General features: G+C 45.4%; 1 protein-coding gene across 6 annotated transcripts in view; it reads right to left on the bottom strand.

Annotated features, from left to right (window-relative positions):
• The window catches only part of LOC129829448 (IQ motif and SEC7 domain-containing protein 2-like), a 294,773-nt gene that overhangs the window by 5,180 nt on the left and 268,803 nt on the right, over positions 1-20,790 (bottom strand). For all 6 annotated transcript variants that reach the window (XM_055891147.1, XM_055891149.1, XM_055891148.1 and 3 more), the window contains 6 exons: positions 17,927-18,052; positions 10,928-11,027; positions 9,655-9,816; positions 8,891-9,085; positions 6,455-6,504; positions 1-3,553 (listed from right to left, as the gene is read on the bottom strand). The exon at positions 1-3,553 is cut by the window's left edge and continues 5,180 nt beyond it. In XM_055891147.1, the coding sequence (XP_055747122.1) occupies positions 2,171-3,553; positions 6,455-6,504; positions 8,891-9,085; positions 9,655-9,816; positions 10,928-11,027; positions 17,927-18,052 (2,016 nt within the window). In that variant the 3' untranslated portion in view covers positions 1-2,170. The remainder of the gene's footprint in view (positions 3,554-6,454; positions 6,505-8,890; positions 9,086-9,654; positions 9,817-10,927; positions 11,028-17,926; positions 18,053-20,790) is intronic.

Below are 20,790 nucleotides of genomic sequence, written 5' to 3'. Positions count from 1 at the left end.
TATAAGTACGTATTCACATCACGCTGCGCTTTTGGTCTCCTCACTACAACAATCGTGAGGAAGAAAGAGGAAGAAAAGTGTTCCTAATGACATCATCAACCAATCAGTTAACAGTTAGTAGGCAATGCCTACTCATAATTGGTTAAAAAAAATCACATGATGCCATTGGAAACACTTTTTTTACTACAAAACATAGACATGCGTAATTTTATCATATGTTGATGGTGCTGGAGATGATGAATATGAAGTTGAACCATTTTGACATTTCCCTTTATTAAGGTTAAGGTTAAGGGTTAGGATTAGCTAAAAGGGTTAAGGTTAAGGTTAGGGTTAGCTAAAATGGTTAGGTTTAGGGTTAGCTAAAAGGGTTAAGGTTAAGGTTAGGGTTAGCTAAAAGGGTTAAGGTTAAGGTTAGGGTTAGGGTTAGCTAAAAGGGTTAAGGTTAGGGTTAGCTAAAAGGGTTAGCTAAAAGGGTTAAGGTTAGGGTTAGCTAAAAGGGTTAAGGTTAGGGTTAGCTAAAAGGGTTAAGGTTAAGGGTTAGCTAAAAGGGTTAGGGTTAGGGTTAGCTAAAAGGGTTAAGGTTAAGGGTTAGCTAAAAGGGTTAAGGTTAAGGGTTAGCTAAAATGGTTAAGGTTAGGGTTAGCTAAAAGGGTTAAGGTTAGGGTTAGCTAAAAGGGTTAGCTAAAAGGGTTAAGGTTAGGGTTAGCTAAAAGGGTTAGCTAAAAGGGTTAAGGTTAGGGTTAGCTAAAAGGGTTAAGGTTAGGGTTAGCTAAAAGGGTTAGCTAAAAGGGTTAGGGTTAGCTAAAAGGGTTAAGGTTAGGGTTAGCTAAAAGGGTTAAGGTTAAGGGTTAGCTAAAAGGGTTAGGGTTAGGGTTAGCTAAAAGGGTTAAGGTTAAGGGTTAGCTAAAAGGGTTAAGGTTAAGGGTTAGCTAAAAGGGTTAAGGTTAAGGGTTAGCTAAAAGGGTTAGGGTTAGGGTTAGCTAAAAGGGTTAAGGTTAAGGGTTAGCTAAAAGGGTTAGGGTTAGGGTTAGCTAAAAGGGTTAAGGTTAAGGGTTAGCTAAAAGGGTTAAGGTTAAGGGTTAGCTAAAAGGGTTAAGGTTAGGGTTAGCTAACATGCTAAGTAGTTGAAAAGTTGCTAATTTGCTAAAATAATGAAGTTGTCCGTGATAAGATCCGAACGTGCAGCCTTGGTGTTGCTACACGTTTGCGTTATAGATACGCCCACCCATCCACCTGACCAATTACCCTGGGTTAGGGTTAGGGTTAGGGTTAGGTTATAGATACGCCCACCCATCCACCTGACCAATTACCCTCATTTAGTTTTTGTCTTATGCAACCTTCTGTCTTATGTAACCATACCAAACATAACATATCATACTCATTTTGAGTGTCCCGGATATACGCTTACTTTTGTACGTCTAGTCTATGTAACCAGACTGAAAGTACCCATGTCTGTTTTATTACACAACAACAACAACATCACCATGGAGATTTTAAGATGTAAGAAGGCAGACACTGGCCATGTCACTTCCTGATTCACCAATCCACTTCCAGTCCACTTCCTGGTTCACCAGGTTAGGCACCCTTTGTCATCATATTCTCCTCCTCTGGCAACATGAGGTCATTGATGATGAGGTCATGCAGAACATGGGCCCCCCACAGAGACACAGAAGAATCACATCCTCGGTACTGTATGTGAATATCTTCATGCAGATCGGTCGGTGGAGTTTCTGTGTGTCAGTGTCTTCCTCCCTCTTCTAATAGTCATCCTCTCTCTCTCTCTTCAGTGTGTCAGTGTAGAAGACATGAGGCTCATGGTCTCGTGATGATGTAGCCCTGCCTGTCACTTCAGGCCAGTGACCAGTGTCAGCCCTCGACCCAAGAGGGGGTTAATTTCCTCTTGTGTATAAAAGTTAGGAAGTGTATATCACCTGCACCTGACATTCATGTCTTCCTCTCTACCTGAATGTGAATCTGTGAGGGAACCGGAGGTGGAAGTAACACAACCTGAGCAAGTATCGCCTCCTCCTGCCTCTCCCAGAGCGCCGGCGGCCATATTGGATGACCTGGGCGTGGCCACTCTTAAACCTGTAGTTGTCCTGGTCTGACGACCTCAGTCCGACGAGCGGTGTCACCTGGTGTCTGGGAGGTTTGTTGCGTCTCCTGACACTCACACCACCGTGCTGATGCGGTTGATAGGCTTGGACTTGGAGCTGGTGGTGCTGCCCGTCCCCGTGCTGCTGTTGCCCCCGCCAGACCCCTGCTGCCCTCCCTGGTGCTGGCCTCCCTGGTGCTGGCCGGGCTGCTGGAGGGGGTGGGTGTAAGGGGAGATAGGGGTAAGTGGGGTACTGGGGGAGGAAGGGGGGGGTAAAGGGGAGTGTGAAGGGGGAGGTGGTATGGAGGAGAGCGGGGGGTATTGAGGGTGGTATTGGCCGTGGGCGGCGGCCTGGGGGATGTGCCGGGCGACGGGTGTCTGAGGCGGCGGTGCAGCGAAGATGAAGTGAGTCTGGTGCTTGGGGTGTTGAGCGGGATGGGGGCTGTGGGAAAGGCCGGGATGGGGGCTGAGGGACAGGCCGGGATGGGGGCTGTGGTTGTGGGTAAGAGCGGTACGATGAGGGGCGTGGGTGTGGGCGTGAGGGTGGGGTTGCGAGTGTGAGAGAGTAAGAGGGAGCTTGGCGCCTCCTCCTCCTCCCCGACCGTGTGTGGAGTATGTGTGGTAGAGGGTAAGGGGTGCGGGCCCCGGGGAGCGAGGGGGGTGAGGTGAAAGGGGTGGAGTGGGGCAGCCTACCCCCATAGAAACCCCCATGTTGGTATAGCAACCCCCGTGACCCTGTACACACTGTACACCATGCTGCTGCAGCTGGGCCAGCTGAACCTGGGACAACTGTTGGAGCTGGGGGTGGGAGGGAGCGGGACCGGGGTCCGGCCTCTTGGGGACCCCTACCATGGGGCCCCTGTGGAGGATATGAGGCCCAGGGGCCCCATGGACGGTGGAGGACGGCTGGCTGGGAGCGGGCCCTGTCTGGGCGTGGTAGCGGTGGTGGTGGTGGTAGGGCGGAGGAGGCTGCTGCCCTGCGGTATTGTTGTAGCAATATTGGGCGTGCAGGGCCTGGATTTTGGAGGGCCCTCCTGCGTCGGAGTGGGTGAGGGAGGAGGGGGAGTGTGGGGGCGGGCCGCCGGTGGTGGGCGGGGGGACAGGTGCAGGGTAGTGTGGCAGCCCAGGTGGGAGGAGAGGGAGGAGAGGACCAGGGGGCTTGGTGTTGGAGCGCTTGCTCCCGAACAGGGAACCCAGGAAGGAGCCTCCACTGCCCCCTCCCCCTCCAGACCCGCTCCCCAGGGCTCCCGTCCCCCCTCGGTCTCCGCTGCTGGGACCCAGTGCCGTCGTCCCAGTAGCGGTGTGATGATTTAGCCCCGGCCCACCCCCCACCCCCGTTCCGGGGCTCAGGATGGGGCGGTGAGGCCGGTAGTCTTGGATGTCATAGCAGCCGGGGGGCATTACACCTCCAGCCATGTCTGGGTGTTGGTGAGGCCTGGGACTGCTAATGATGGAGCCCTGGAAAGAGAGGAGGGGAAGGAGGAGGAGGAGGAGAGAGGAGGAGGAAAGAGGAGACAGAGGGAGGAAGAGAGGAGAGAGGAACCATATAGGAAGGGGGAGAGAGGAGGAAACAGAGGGGGGGAGGGAGAGTGGAGAGAGGAAAGAGGAGACAGAGGGAGGAAGAGAGGAGCCATATGGGAAGGGGGAGAGGGGAGAGGAGGAGACAGGGAGGGAGAGTGGAGAGAGGAAAGAGGAGACAGAGGGAGGAAGAGAGGAGCCATACGGGGAGAGAGGAGAGGAGACAGGAGAAGAGGGAGAGTGGAGAGGAGGAAACAGAGGGGGGGAGGAGGGATGATAGAGGGAGGAGGGGAGAAGACAGAGGGGAGAGAGGGAGAGAGGAGACAGAGGAGACGGAGGGAGAGAGGAGACGGAGGGAGAGGAGACAGAGGGGAGGAGGGAGAGAGGAGACGGAGGGAGAGAGGAGACAGAGGGGAGGAGGGAGAGAGGAGACAGAGGGGAGGAGAGAGAGAGGAGACAGAGGGGAGGAGGGAGAGAGGAGACAGAGGGGAGGAGGGAGAGAGGAGACAGAGGGGAGGAGAGAGAGAGAGGAGACGGAGGGAGAGGAGACAGAGGGGAGGAGGGAGAGAGGAGACAGAGGGGAGGAGGGAGAGAGGAGACAGAGGGGAGGAGGGAGAGAGGAGACGAGGAGAGAGAAGATAGGAGAGTCAGTAAAGTACTGTTTGTATTTGATCATTATGTGGATAGATCACACACATACAGACACTGATGACAGCTGTTAAATAACAACATTCACATGCAATTATCATAACATGTTCCATGCACAGCCTGTTAGGAAACATGAAAACAGACAACTTTACATCAATGAGTTTACAGTGTTGGGAAGAAGTGAACAACATATAGTTCAACTTGTAATTTAACTACATTTTGCAGTAGCTTGGTGGTAGTTGAACTAAATTCAAATCAAGGCAGGGATTATCCATGTAGCGGTTGAGCTAACTACTGGAACTACACACTACTGTTTTACCATGTAGCGGTGTAGCTAACTACTGGAACTACACACTACTGTTTTACCATGTAGTGGTGTAGCTAACTACTGGACCTAAACACTACTGTTTTACCATGTAGCGGTGTAGCTAACTACTGGACCTAAACACTACTGTTTTACCATGTAGCGGTGTAGCTAACTACTGGAACTACACACTACTGTTTTACCATGTAGCGGTGTAGCTAACTACTGGAACTACACACTACTGTTTTACCATGTAGCGGTGTAGCTAACTACTGGAACTACACACTACATTTACATTTACATTTAAGTCATTTAGCAGACGCTCTTATCCAGAGCGACTTACAAATTGGTGCATTCACCTTATGACATCCAGTGGAACAGCCACTTTACAATAGTGCATCTAAATCTTTTAAGGGGGGGGGGGGGGGGGGCAGAAGGATTGCTTTATCCTATCCTAGGTATTCCTTGAAGAGGTGGGGTTTCAGGTGTCTCCGGAAGGTGGTGATTGACTCACTACTGTTTTACCATGTAGCGGTGTAGCTAACTACTGGAACAACACACTACTGTTTTACCATGTAGCGGTGTAGCTAACAACTGGAACTACACACTACTGTTTTACCGTGTAGCGGTGTAGCTAACTACTGGACCTAAACACTACTGTTTTACCATGTAGCGGTGTAGCTAACTACTGGAACAACACACTACTGTTTTACCATGTAGCGGTGTAGCTAACAACTGGAACTACACACTACTGTTTTACCATGTAGCGGTGTAGCTAACTACTGGACCTAAACACTACTGTTTTACCATGTAGCGGTGTAGCTAACTACTGGAAATACACACTACTGTTTTACCATGTAGCGGTGTAGCTAACTACTGGAACAACACACTACTGTTTTACCGTGTAGCAGTGTAGCTAATTACTGGAACTACACACTACTGTTTTACCGTGTAGCGGTGTAGCTAACTACTGGAACTAAACACTACTGTTTTACCATGTAGCGGTGTAGCTAACTACTGGAACTAAACACTACTGTTTTACCATGTAGCGGTGTAGCTAACTACTGGAACTAAACACTACTGTTTTACCATGTAGCAGTGTAGCTAACTACTGGAACTACTCACTACTGTTTTACCATGTAGCGGTGTAGCTAACTACTGGAAATACACACTACTGTTTTACCATGTAGCGGTGTAGCTAACTACTGGAAATACACACTACTGTTTTACCATGTAGCGGTGTAGCTAACTACTGGAACTACACACTACTGTTTTACCATGTAGCGGTGTAGCTAACTCCTGGAACTAAACACTACTGTTTTACCATGTAGCGGTGTAGCTAATTACTGGAACTAAACACTATTGTTTTTGCAAAAGTAAAATGAACTATGGGGCAAGAATTCCTTTCATTTTCTGCATTAGATCTGATTCTCACCTGAAACATAGCCGTTGTGTTTAATAGGCCACATTACACATGTGGTTAAAATCTGACTATCTGTTCTTGAATTTTGTGGTCTATAACATTTCAAATGTAGATATTAACTTTAGTTAAGTATATTCTTAAGGGAGGCTTTAGTGTAGCTCCACTTCTTCCACTGTGAAGTAATTGGTAGTAGCTTGGTACACTACATTTTCAGAGTAGCTTCCCCAACACTGCGTTTAATGGAATTCTATTTTAGTGCAATCCTACCAGCAACTGGCGAGACAATCACATGCATGTTAGGCCATTTCAATCCACAACGATATCAACCACTAGTGAATAGTACCATGCAGGGTATTGAGGGACATCCAGAAGCGTCATGCCATTTAATGAAGTAGACTGTAGTTTGGGGAAGGGGGGGTATGAGAGCCATCCGCCCGTCCCCCCTCCCCATCTATACCAGACTTACTTCCATTGTACTGTCCAAGGAGCCGGCACTGTTTCGGCGGCCCCGCTTCCCTGCACCCAGCAAGGAATAACAAAAGTCATATTTTACTGTATCATGCAGCCGGCCGTTGTTGTTTCTGTATCAGAGGGAACTATTTCTCTCTAAACTATAGTACTCCTGTTGGACAGTAGGTGGAGACAAAGCACCACACATTAAACAGCTCTCTCTGTTTCTCTCTCTGTTTCTCTCTCTCTCTCTGTTTCTCTCTCTCTCTCTGTTTCTCTCTCTCTTTGTCTCTCTCTCTGTTTGTCTCTCTCTCTCTCTCTCTCTCTGTTTCTCTCTTTCTCTCTCTGTTTCTCTCTCTCTCTCTCTGTTTCTCTCTCTGTGTTTCTCTCTCTCGCCCTGATCACGATCTGTTCTATAATTAACCCTCACAGCACAGCAGGCCTTGGCTCTGCACTTGCTGAATGACTGTTTCAAACTGAAGAATCTGACAGAGGTTTGTTCTCCAAAATATCTAAACAAAGTGACAAATTAGCTATTCAAAATTGTACAGTGCTTTGCCAAAGTATTCACCCCCTCTCCGTTGTTCCTATTTTGTTGCGTTACAACCTGTAATTTAAATGAATTTTTATTTGGATTTCATCTAATGGACATACACAAAATACAATTCAAAATAGTCCAAATTGGTGAAGTGAAATAAAAATAAATAAATAAATAAAAATAATAATAAAAATAATATAAATAACTTATTTAAAACAATACAAAATAAACTGTGGAGCGTGCATACAGTTGGAAGTTTACATACACCTTCGCCAAATACATTTAAACTCAGTTTTTCACAATTCCTGACATTTAATCCTAGCAAACATTCCCTGTCTTAGGTCAGTTAGGATCATCACTTTATTTAAGAATGTGAAATGTCAGAATAATAGTAGAGAGAATAATTTACCGCTTTTATTTCTTTCATCACATTCCCAGTGGGTCAGAGGTTAACATACACTCAATTAGTATTTGGTAGCATTGCCTTTAAATTGTTTAACTTGGGTCAAAACGTTCAGGTAGCCTTCCACAAGCTTCCCACAATAAGTTGGGTGAATTTTGGCCCATTCCTCCTGACAGAGCTGGTGTAACTGAGACAGGTTTGTGGGCCTCCTTGCTCACACACACTTTTTCAGTTCTGGTGTAACGGATGTGAAATGGCTAGCTAGTTAGCGGGTACGCGCTAATAGCGTTTCAATCAGTTACGTCACTTGCTCTGAAACCTAGAAGTAGTGTTGCCCCTTGCTCTGCAAGGGCCGCGGCTTTTGTGGAGCGATGGGTAACGATGCTTCGTGGGTGACTGTTGTTGATGTGTGCAGAGGGTCCCTGGTTCGCGCCCGAGGTCAGGGCGAGGGGACGCCATAAAGTTATACTGTTACACTGGCAACAACTTTTCTATATGATTAAGGTCAGGGCTTTGTGATGGCCACTCCAATACCTTGACTTTGTTGTCCTTAAGCCATTTTGCCACAACTTTGGAAGTATGCTTGGGGTCATTATCCATTTGGAAGACCCATTTGCGACCAAGCTTTAACTTCATGACTGATGTCTTGAGATGTTGCTTCAATATATCCACATAATTTTCCTGCCTCTTGATGCCATCTATTTTGTGAAGTGCACCAGTCCCTCCTGCAGCAAAACACCCCCACAACCCCCACAACATGATGATGCCACCCCCGTGCTTCACGGTTGGGACGGTGTTCTTCAGCTTGCAAGCCTCCCCTTTTTCCTCCAAACATAGCAATGGTCATTATGGCCAAACAGTTCTATTTTTGTTTCATCAGACCAGAGGACATTTCTCCAAAAAGTATGATCTCTGTCCCCGTGTACAGTTGCAAACCGTAGTCTGTCTTTTTTATGGCGGTTTTGGAGCAGTGGCTTCTTCCTTGCTGAGTGGCCTTTCAGGTTATGTCGAGATAGAACTCGTTTTATTGTGGATATAGACACTTTTGTACCTGTTTCCTCCAGCATCTTCACAAGGTCCTTTGCTGTTGTTCTGGGATTGTTTTGCACTTCTCGCACCAAAGTACATTCATCTCTAGGAGACAGAATATGTCTCCTTCCTGAGCGGTATGACGGCTGCGTGGTCCCATGGTGTTTATACTTGCGTTCTATTGTTTGTACAGATGAACGTGGTACCTTCAGGCGTTTGGAAACTGCTCCCAAGGATGAACCAGACTTGTGGAAGTCTACAATTTTTTTTCTGAGGTCTTGGCTGATTTCTTTAGATTTTGAATATTTTCGCAAGCCACTGTATATGTCTAGACCAGAGATAAAATAAATTAAATAATTGAAAAGTTTGTGTATATTTTCTGAAAAGCATCTCATAAGGTTGTCTCAGTGACTGTATAAATAGGGTTGTATACTGAACAGTGTGTCTGTCCAACGGATGAGGTAAAATCAGTGTGTGTGTACCTGTGTCTGATAGGTCTCTCAGTGATGAGCTGAGCGCGGTACGTTTGAGTCCGTCTGCGGAAGCATAGCTGTCATCCAGACTGGGTCGACCCAGAGTGCCATTCACCGCCTCGCCCTTCAAGCCACCGCCCAGACCACCACCGCTAGCCCCGCCCACAACAGGTCTCACCACCCCTTTCTGCTTCTCTAACTCCGCTGTAGAGGGAGGAGGAGAGAGAGATGAAGAGGGGGAGGAGAGAGACGGAGAAAGAGGGAAAGAGAGAGCAAGAGGGTGAGGAAGAGTGCGACAGAGAAAGAGAGAGAAGAGAGAATCGTGAAAGAAGTCGGTCGAGAATAAGAATGTGAAGGGATTAATTAGAAGACATATGATTATCACAATATTTGTATATTAAACTATCCCTTACTATTCCTCAATGGAACAATGAAGTATTCTATCTAGTATCGTAGCATGTTTTCTCCTGCACCTCAGTCTCTTTTAGTACATTATAAACTTGGTGATTTGTGCCCTGAATTCTGATTGGCTGACAGCCGTGGTATATCAAACCATATACCACGCGTATGACAAAACGTTCATTTTTACTGCTCTAATTACGTTGGTAACCAGTTTATAATAGCAACAAGGCTCCTCTGGGGTTTGTGGGTTACGACCAATACTCTGCGTTGCGTCGTGCATAAAAACAGCCCTTAGACGTGGTATATTGGCCCGTATACCACACCTCATCGGGCCTTATTTGTTAAGTATAGTATAGTATAGTTCTACTCACACTCCACCCTGTATTTCTCCATCTCCGTCACCTCGGTGATGCTCTCTCTCAGGTCGGAGGTGAAGCGTGTTCTGTCCTGCTGACTCGGAGCGTTAAACACGATCAGAACCTTCCTCTCCCCGCCGGGGTTGGCCGACGTCAGACGGATACCGTGGGAATAGTCTACAGGGGAGAGAGGAGACATACTGTACAGCTTTGGACATTATCGATCGTAGTCTGCTGATGGAAAAAAACGTATGTGTTGTGGCTTTACACCCCCTGCTATACTGTGGATAAATAGTTACCTGTCTAACAGAACACAGACGGTGTTCTTTAATGGAAGCCTCTCCAACATAATCCAGGTAGACTCAGGAGTTCCCCAGGGCAGCTGCCCCTTACTTTTTTCAATCTTTACTAATAACATGCCACTGACTTTGAGTAAAGCCTGTGTGTCTATGTATCCAGATGACTCAACACTATACAAGTCAGCTACTACAGCGACTGAAATGACTGCAACACTTAACAAAGAGCTGCAGTTCGTTTCAGAATGGTTGACAAGGAATACGTTAGTCCTAAATATTTAAACTTGTATTTGGGACAAATCATTCACTAAACCTGATCACTACTGTTGTGTGGTCAGGTGCCACAAAGTGGGACTTAGGACAATTGCAATTGTCTCACTTTCACATCATTGAACAGGAAGAGGGTTGAAAATGACATCCTCTATTGTGATCTGATCAACTAATGTATACTTTGACGTATTTATAGATAGATAGATAGATAGATAGATAGATAGATAGATAGATAGATAGATAGATAGATAGATAGATAGATAGGTTATGTGAGTGTAATGTTTACTGTTCATTTTTATTGGTTATTTCATTTATGTATATTATCTACTTCACTTGCTTTGGCAATGTTAACATATGTTTCCCATGCCAATAAAGCCCCTTGGATGGATGGATGGATAGACAGACGGACGGACGGACGGACGGACGGACAGATACATAGATAGATATAGATACGGACGGATAGATATAGATACGGACGAATAGATATAGATATAGATATAGAAGTGGAGAATCAGGACGTAGTATTGGAGCATGTGGACCTGCATCTCAACCCGTCACACACACACACACACACACACACACACACACACACACACACACACACACACACACACACACACACACACACACACACACACACACACACACACACACACACACACACACACACACACACACACACACACACATACACACACACACTCAGATACTCAGATACTTACGCTGGTTCTGGAACATGTGAACCTGCATCTCGACCAGGGGGAAGGACTGTCTGAAGCTGTATGTCACAGAGGTCTTCCTCTTCTGGAAAATCTTGGTTATCTATAGGGGAGAAGAGGGATGACACGTCTCTTTATGTTTACCTGCCCGTCCATTCTGATGTGCTCTGCAGACCAGAGGGCGTGACCGTGGAAACACTGTGCTTTGATATAGGCCTGAGGGCGTGACCCTGGAAACACTGTGCTTTGATATAGGCCTGAGGGCGTGACCCTGGAAACACTGTGCTTTGATATAGGCCTGAGGGCGTGACCCTGGAAACACTGTGCTTTCATTTAGGCCAGAGGGCGTGACCGTGGAAACACTGTGCTTTGATATAGGCCTGAGGGCGTGACCGTGGAAAAACACTGTCATTGATGCAGGCCAGAAGGCGTGACCGTGGAAACTTAAATCAGTTCTACCAAATCTCTATTTAAATGTGCAACCAGAGGGGAAAAAATTATAGATCACCTGTACTCCACACACAGAGATGCATACAAAGCTCTCCCTCCCCCTCCATTTGGTAAATCTGACCACAACTCTATCTTCCTGATTCCTGTTTACAAGCAAAAACGAAAGCAGGAAGCAACAGTGACTCGGTCTATAAAAAAGTGGTCAGATGAAGCAGATGCTAAACTACAGGACTGCTTTGCTATCACAGACTGGAACATGTTCCGGGATTCTTCCGAAGGCATTGAGGAGTACACCACATCAGTCACTGGCTTTATCAATACGTGCATTGAGGACGTCGTCCCCACAGTGACTGTACGTACATACCCCAACCAGAAGCCTTGGATTACAGGCAACATTCTCACTGAGCTAAAGGGTAGAGCTGCTGCATTCAAGGTGCGGGAGCTTACAAGAAATCCCACTATGCCCTGCGACGAACCATCAAACAGGCAAAGCGTCAATACAGGGCTAAGATTGAATCATTCTCCACCCGGCTCCGACGCTCGTCTTATGTGGCAGGGTTTGCAAACTATTACAGACTACAAAGGGAAGCACAGCTGCGAGCTGCCCAGTGACACGAGCCTACCAGACGAGCTAAATCACTTCTATGCTCGCTTCGAGGCAAGCAACACTGAGATATGCATGAGAGCATCAGCTGTTCCGGATGACTGTGTGGATGACTGATCACTTTCTCTGTATCCGACATGAGTAAGACCTTTAAACAGGTCAACATTCAAGGCCGCTGGGCCAGACGGATTACCAGGACGTGTGCCCCATGCATGTGCTGACCAACTGGCAGGTGTCTTCACTGACATTTTCAACATGTCCCTGATTGAGTCTGTAATACCAACATGCTTCAAGCAGACCACCATAGTCCCTGTGCCCAAGACCACCAAGGTAACCTGCCTACATAACTACCGACCCATAGCACTCACATCTGTAGCCATGAAGTGCTTTGAAAGGCTGGTCATGACTCACATCAACACAATTATCCCAGAAACCCTAGACCCACTCCAATTTGCATACCGCCCAAACAGATCCACAGATGATGCAATCTATATTGCACTCCACACTGCCCTTTCTCACCTGGACAAAAGGAACACTTATGTGAGAATGCTATTCATTGACTACAGCTCAGCGTTCAACACCATAGTACCCTCAAAGCTCATCACTAAGATAAGGAACCTGGGACTAAACACCTCCATCTGCAACTGGATCCTGGACTTCCTGACGGGCCGCCCCCCCAGGTGGTAAGGGTAGGCAACAACACATGTGCCACGCTGATCCTCAACACTTGAGCTCCCCAGGGGTGTGTGCTCAGTCACCTCCTGTACTCCCTGTTCACCCACAACTGCATGGCCTGGCACGACTCCAACACCATCATTAAGTTTGCAGACGACACAACCGTGGTAGGCCTGATCACAGACAACGACGAGACAGCCTATAGGGAGGTCAGAGACCTGGCTGGGTGGCGCCAGAATAACAACATATCCCTCAATGTAACCAAGACTAAGGAGATGATTGTGGACTACAGGAAAAGGAGGACCGAGCACGCCCCCATTCTCATCGACGGGGCTGTAGTGGAGCAGGTTGAGAGCTTCAAGTTCCTTGGTGTCCACATCAACAACAAACTAGAATGGTCCAAACACACCAAGACAGTCGTGAAGAGGGCACGACAAAGCCTATTCCCCCTCAGGAAACTAAAAATATTTGGCATGGGTCCTGAGATTCTCAAAAGGTTCTACAGCTGCAACATCAAGAGCATCCTGACTGGTTGCATCACTGCCTGGTACGGCAACTGCTCGGCCTCTGACCGCAAGGCACTACAGAGGGTAGTGCGTACAGCCCAGTACATCACTGGGGCTAAACTGCCTGCCATCCAGGACCACTACACCAGGCGGTGTCAGAGGAAAGCCCTAAAAATTGTCAAAGACCCCAGCCACCAAAGTCATAGACTGTTCTCTCTACTACCGCATGGCAAGCGGTACCGGAGTGCCAAGTCTAGGACAAAAAAGGTTTCTCAACAGTTTTTACCCCCATGCCATGACTCCTGAACAGGTAATCAAATGCCTACCCGTACTATTTGCATTGTGTGTCCCCCCATCCCCCCTTTTACGCTGCTGCTACTCTCTGTTTATCTTATATGCATAGTCACTTTAGCTATACATTCATGTACATACTACCTCAATTGGCCCGACCAACCAGTGCTCCCGCACATTGGCTAACCGGGCCATCTGCATTGTGTCCCACCACCCACCACCCGCCAACCACTCTTTTTACGCTACTGCTACTCTCTGTTCATCATATATGCATAGTCACTTTAACCATATCTACATGTACATACTACCTCAATAAGCCTGACTAACAGGTGTCTGTATATAGCCTTGCTATTCTTTTTTCAAATGTCTTTTTACTGTTGTTTAATTTCTTTACTTACCTACACACACACACACCTTTTTCACACTATTGGTTAGCGCCTGTAAGTAAGCATTTCACTGCAAGGTCTACACCTGTTGTATTTGGCGCACGTGACAAATAAACTTTGATTTGATTTGACTGTGCTTGATATAGGCCAGAGGGCGTGACCGTGGAAACACTGTGCTTGATATAGGCCAGAGGGCGTGACCGTGGAAACACTGTGCTTGATATAGGCCAGAGGGCGTGACCGTGGAAACACTGTGCTTGATATAGGCCAGAGGGCGTGACTGTGGAAACACTTTGCTTGATATAGGCCAGAGGGCATGACTGTGGAAACACTGTGCTTGATATAGGCCAGAGGGCGTGACCGTGGAAACACTGTGCTTGATATAGGCCAGAGGGCGTGACCCTGGAAACACTTTGCTTGATATAGGCCAGAGGGCATGACTGTGTAAACACTTTGCTTGATATAGGCCAGAGGGCGTGACCGTGGAAACACTTTGCTTGATATAGGCCAGAGGGCGTGACCGTGGAAACACTGTGCTTGATATAGGCCAGAGGGCGTGACCGTGGAAACACTTTGCTTGATATAGGCCAGAGGGCGTGACCGTGGAAACACTTTGCTTGATATAGGCCAGAGGGCGTGACCGTGGAAACACTTTGCTTGATATAGGCCAGAGGGCGTGACCGTGGAAACACTTTGCTTGATATAGGCCAGAGGGCGTGACCGTGGAAACATTTTGCTTGATATAGGCCAGAGGGCGTGACCGTGGAAACACTTTGCTTGATATAGCTTGGAATCTGGGTTTTTGTGATGACTCTGGTACTATTACGAGATTATTCCAGGTCTATTCCAGGTCTGTTCCAGGAGTTTTTCGAGAACATTCCATTACTCTTCCGACACTATTTCGAGACTATTCCAGGTATATTCCAGGGCTATTCCAGGACTATTCCGGGTCTATTCCAGGTCTATTCCAAGGCTATTCCAGGACTATTCCAGGTCTATCCCAGGACTATTCCAGGTCTATTCCAATACTATTCCAGGTCTATTCCAGGACTATTCCAGGACTATTCCAATACTATTCCAATACTATTCCAGGTCTATTCCGGGGTTATTCCAGGTCTATTCCAATACTATTCCAGGTCTATCCCAGGACTATTCCAGGACTATTCTAATACTATTCCAATACTATTCCAGGTCTATTCCGGGGTTATTCCAGGTCTATTCCAATACTATTCCAGGTCTATTCCAAGGCTATTCCAGGACTATTCCAGGTCTATTCCAGGTCTATTCCGGGTCTATTCCAGGTCTATTCCAGGGCTATTCCAGGACTATTCCAGGTCTATTCCAGGTCTATTCCTGTGCTAATCCAGGTCTATTCCAGGGCTATTCCAGGGCTATTGCAGGTCTATTCCAGGTCTATTCCTGTGCTAATCCAGGTCTATTCCAGGGCTATTCCAGGGCTATTCCAGGACTATTCCAATACTATTCCAGGACTATTCCATGACTATTTCGAGACTATTCCAGGACTATTTCGAGACTATTCCAGGACTATTCCAATACTATTCCGAGACTATTCCAGGACTATTCCGAGACTATTCCAGGACTATTCCGAGACTATTCCAGGACTATTCCGAGACTATTCCAATACTATTCCGAGACTATTCCAGGACTATTCCGAGACTATTCCAGGACTATTTCGAGACTATTCCAATACAATTCCAGGACTATTTCGAGACTATTCCAGGACTATTCCAATACTATTCCAGGACTATTCCAATACTATTCCAGGACTATTCCAATACGATTCCAGGACTATTCCAATACTATTCCAGGACTATTCCAATACTATTCCAGGACTATTCCAATACTATTCCAGGACTATTCCAGGACTATTCCAGTACTATTCCAATACTATTCCAGGACTATTCCAATACTATTCCAGGACTATTCCAGGACTATTCCAGGACTATTCCAATACTATTCCAGGACTATTCCAGGACTATTCCAGGACTATTCCAGTACTATTCCAATACTATTCCAGGACTATCCTAGTACTATTCCAGGACTATTCCAATACTATTCCAATACTATTCCAGTACTATTCCAGGACTATTCCAGGACTATTCCAATACTATTCCAGGACTATTCCAGGACTATTCCAGGACTATTCCAATACTATTCCAGGACTATTCCAATACGATTCCAGGACTATTCCAATACGATTCCAGGACTATTTCGAGACTATTCCAATACTATTCCAGGACTATTCCATGACTATTTCGAGACTATTCCAGGACTATTTCGAGACTATTCCAGGACTATTCCAATACTATTCCGAGACTATTCCAGGACTATTCCGAGACTATTCCAGGACTATTCCGAGACTATTCCAGGACTATTCCGAGACTATTCCAATACTATTCCGAGACTATTCCAGGACTATTCCGAGACTATTCCAGGACTATTTCGAGACTATTCCAATACGATTCCAGGACTATTTCGAGACTATTCCAGGACTATTCCAATACTATTCCAGGACTATTCCAATACTATTCCAGGACTATTCCAATACGATTCCAGGACTATTCCAATACTATTCCAGGACTATTCCAATACTATTCCAGGACTATTCCAATACTATTCCAGGACTATTCCAGGACTATTCCAGTACGATTCCAATACTATTCCAGGACTATTCCAATACTATTCCAGGACTATTCCAGGACTATTCCAGGACTATTCCAATACTATTCCAGGACTATTCCAGGACTATTCCAGGACTATTCCAGTACTATTCCAATACTATTCCAGGACTATCCTAGTACTATTCCAGGACTATTCCAATACTATTCCAGTACTATTCCAGGACTATTCCAGGACTATTCCAATACTATTCCAGGACTATTCCAGGACTATTCCAGGACTATTCCAATACTATTCCAGGACTATTCCAATACGATTCCAGGACTATTCCAATACGATTCCAGGACTATTTCGAGACTATTCCAATACTATTCCAATACTATTCCAGGACTATTCCAATACTATTCCAGGACTATTCCAATACTATTCCAGGACTATTCCAGGACTATTCCAATACTATTCCAGGACTATTCCAATACTATTCCAGGACTATTCCAATACTATTCCAGGACTATTCCAATACTATTCCAGGACTATTCCAATACTATTCCAGGACTATTCCAGGACTATTCCAGTACTATTCCAATACTATTCCAGGACTATTCTAATACTATTCCAGGACTATTCCAATACTATTCCAGGACTATTTCAATACTATTCCAATACTATTCCAATACGATTCCAGGAATATTTCGAGACTATTCCAGGACTATTCCAGGTCTATTCCATTACTATTCCAGGACTATTCCAGGTCATTTCCAGGACTATTCCAATACTATTCCAGGACTATTCTCAGACCATTGTTTTAGCTAACTCAGGCGAACAGAACATGTTTGATATGTTTATGACTCAGATCTGTAGGGTACAGATATAAAAAGGTGAGTCTGTATTGTAGAGCAGTAAAGAGAAACGCTGAACAGACAGGTGAGTCTATATGGTACAGACATAACACTCCCAGAGCACACAGGTGAGTCTATATGGTACAGACATAACACACTGGTGAGTCTATATGGTACAGACATAACACTCTCAGGACACACAGGTGAGTCTATATGGTACAGACATAACACTCACAGGACACACAGGTGAGTCTATATGGTACAGACATAACACTCACAGGACACACAGGTGAGTCTATATGGTACAGACATAACACTCAGGTGAGTCTATATGGTACAGACATAACACTCACAGGACACTCAGGTGAGTCTATATGGTACAGACATAACACTCACAGGACACACAGGTGAGTCTATATGGTACAGACATAACACTCAGGTGAGTCTATATGGTACAGACATAACACTCACAGGACACTCAGGTGAGTCTATATGGTACAGACATAACACTCACAGGACACACAGGTGAGTCTATATGGTACAGACATAACACTCAGGTGAGTCTATATGGTACAGACATAACACTCTCAGGGCACACAGGTGAGTCTTACCACGAGCAGGTCGTTGAAGAGGAAGACTTCTCTCTGGTGGACTCCAGTCCTCTGGCTTCTGTTAGGGTCAGGCACCTCGTACAGCTGGCAGCAACACACCAATCTGCGGTGTGGCAGCGAGAGGACCTACACACAAATTATTATTACTATTCACAGAGACAGAACCTGGCAGACAGAACCTGGCAGACAGAACCTGGCAGACAGAACCTGGCAGACAGAACCTGGCAGACAGAACCTGGCTGACAGAACCTGGCAGACAGAACCTGGCAGACAGAACCTAGCAGACAGAACCTGGCAGACAGAACCTGGCAGACAGAACCTGGCAGACAGAACCTAGCAGACAGAACCTGGCAGACAGAACCTAGCAGACAGAACCTAGCAGACAGAACCTGGCAGACAGAACCTGGCAGACAGAACCTAGCAGACAGAACCTAGCAGACAGAACCTGGCAGACAGAACCTGGCAGACAGAGCCTGGCAGCAACACTTCGACACACAGCATATTCAAAGATTACATACTGTATATCAGGTCGAATATGTTTCTCCTGAATATGGGCTGTTTTCTACTGAATATGGGCAGTGTTCTACTGAATATGGACTGTTTTCTACTGAATATGGGCTGTGTTCTACTGAATATGGGCTGTTTTCTACTGAATATGGGCTGTTTTCTACTGAATATGGGCTGTTTTCTACTGAATATGGGCTGTTTTGTAATGAATATGGGCTGTGTTCTACTGAATAGGGGCTGTTTTCTACTGAATATGGGCTGTGTTCTACTGAATATGGGCTGTTTTGTAATGAATATGGGCTGTGTTCTACTGAATAGGGGCTGTTTTCTACTGAATATGGGCTGTGTTCTACTGAATAGGGGCTGTTTTCTACTGAATATGAGCTGTTTTCTACTGAATATGGGCTGTTTTCTACTGAATATGGGCTGTTTTGTAATGAATATGGGCTGTGTTCTACTGAATAGGGGCTGTTTTCTACTGAATATGGGCTGTGTTCTACTGAATAGGGGCTGTTTTCTACTGAATATGAGCTGTTTTCTACTGAATATGGGCTGTTTTCTACTGAATATGAGCTGTTTTCTACTGAATAGGGGCAGTTTTCTGCTGAATATGGGCTGTTTTCTACTGAATATGGGCTGTGTTCTACTGAATATGGGCTGTGTTCTACTGAATATGGGCTGTGTTCTACTGAATATGGGCTGTGTTCTACTGAATAAGGACTGTTTTATAATGAATATGAGCTGTTTTCTATCTGAATATGAGCTGTTTTCTATCTGAATATGGGCTGTGTTCTACTGAATATGGGCTGTGTTCTACTGAATATGGGCTGTGTTCTACTGAATATGGGCTGTGTTCTACTGAATAAGGACTGTTTTATAATGAATATGAGCTGTTTTCTATCTGAATATGAGCTGATTTCTATCTGAATATGAGCTGTTTTCTATCTGAATATGGGCTGTGTTCTATCTGAATATTGGCTGTGTTCTATTGAATAGGGGCTGTTTATATCTGAATATGGGCTGTTTTCTATCTGAATATGAGCTGTTTTCTACTGAATATGGGCTGTGTTCTATTGAATAGGGGCTGTTTTCTGCTGAATATGAGCTGTTTTCTATCTGAATATGGGCTGTGTTCTATTGAATAGGGGCTGTTTTCTATCTGAATATGAGCTGTTTTCTATCTGAATATGAGCTGTTTTCTACTGAATAGGGGCTGTTTTCTATCTGAATATGGGCTGTTTTCTATTGAATAGGGGCTGTTTTCTATCTGAATATGAGCTGTTTTCTATCTGAATATGAGCTGTTTTCTACTGAATAGGGCCTGTTTATATCTGAATATGGGCTGTTTATATCTGAATATGAGCTGTTTTCTACTGAATATGGGCTGTTTTCTGCTGAATATGGGCTGTTTTCTAATGAATAGGTGCTGTTTTCTATTAGAATATGGGCTGTTTTATACTGAATAAGGGCTGTTTTCTATCTGAATATGGGCTGTGTTCTACTAAATATGGGCTGTTTTCTATCTGAATATGGGCTGTGTTCTACTGAATATGGGCTGTTTTCTATCTGAATATGGGCTGTTTTCTATCTGAATATGGGCTGTGTTCTACTAAATATGGGCTGTTTTCTATCTGAATATGGGCTGTTTTCTATCTGAATATGGGCTGTTTTCTATCTGAATATGGGCTGTGTTCTACTGAATATGGGCTGTGTTCTACTGAATATGGGCTGTGTTCTACTGAATATGGGCTGTGTTCTACTGAATATGGGCTGTGTTCTGCTGAATATGGGCTGTGTTCTACTGAATATGGGCTGTGTTCTACTGAATATGGGCTTTGTTCTGCTGAATATGGGCTGTTTTCTACTGAATATGGGCTGTGTTCTACTGAATATGGGCTTTGTTCTACTGAATATGGGCTTTGTTCTGCTGAATATGGGCTGTTTTCTACTGAATATGGGCTGTGTTCTACTGAATATGGGCTTTGTTCTACTGAATATGGGCTTTGTTCTACTGAATATGGGCTGTGTTCTGCTGAATATGGGCTGTGTTCTGCTGAATATGGGCTTTGTTCTACTGAATATGGGCTGTTTTATACTGAATAAGGGCTGTTTTCTGCTGAATATGAGCTGTGTTCTACTGAATATGGGCTGTGTTCTACTGAATATGGGCTCTGTTCTACTGAATATGGGCTGTGTTCTAATGAATATGGGCTGTTTTCCCCACAGGAGAGTTTTCTTTCCATTAATTTCAGAAGTAACATATATTGTCTAAAGTATTTTGTATTTTGTATTTATTTTTATTTAACTAAGCAAGTCAGTTAAGAACAAATTCTTATTTACAATGACGGCCTACCCCG

The sequence above is a fragment of the Salvelinus fontinalis genome, chromosome 31, assembly GCF_029448725.1.
Source record: "Salvelinus fontinalis isolate EN_2023a chromosome 31, ASM2944872v1, whole genome shotgun sequence".
NCBI lineage: Eukaryota > Metazoa > Chordata > Actinopteri > Salmoniformes > Salmonidae > Salvelinus > Salvelinus fontinalis.
The sequence above is the reverse complement of the archived record's forward strand: the minus strand, read 5'-3'. Positions and strand labels throughout refer to the sequence as shown.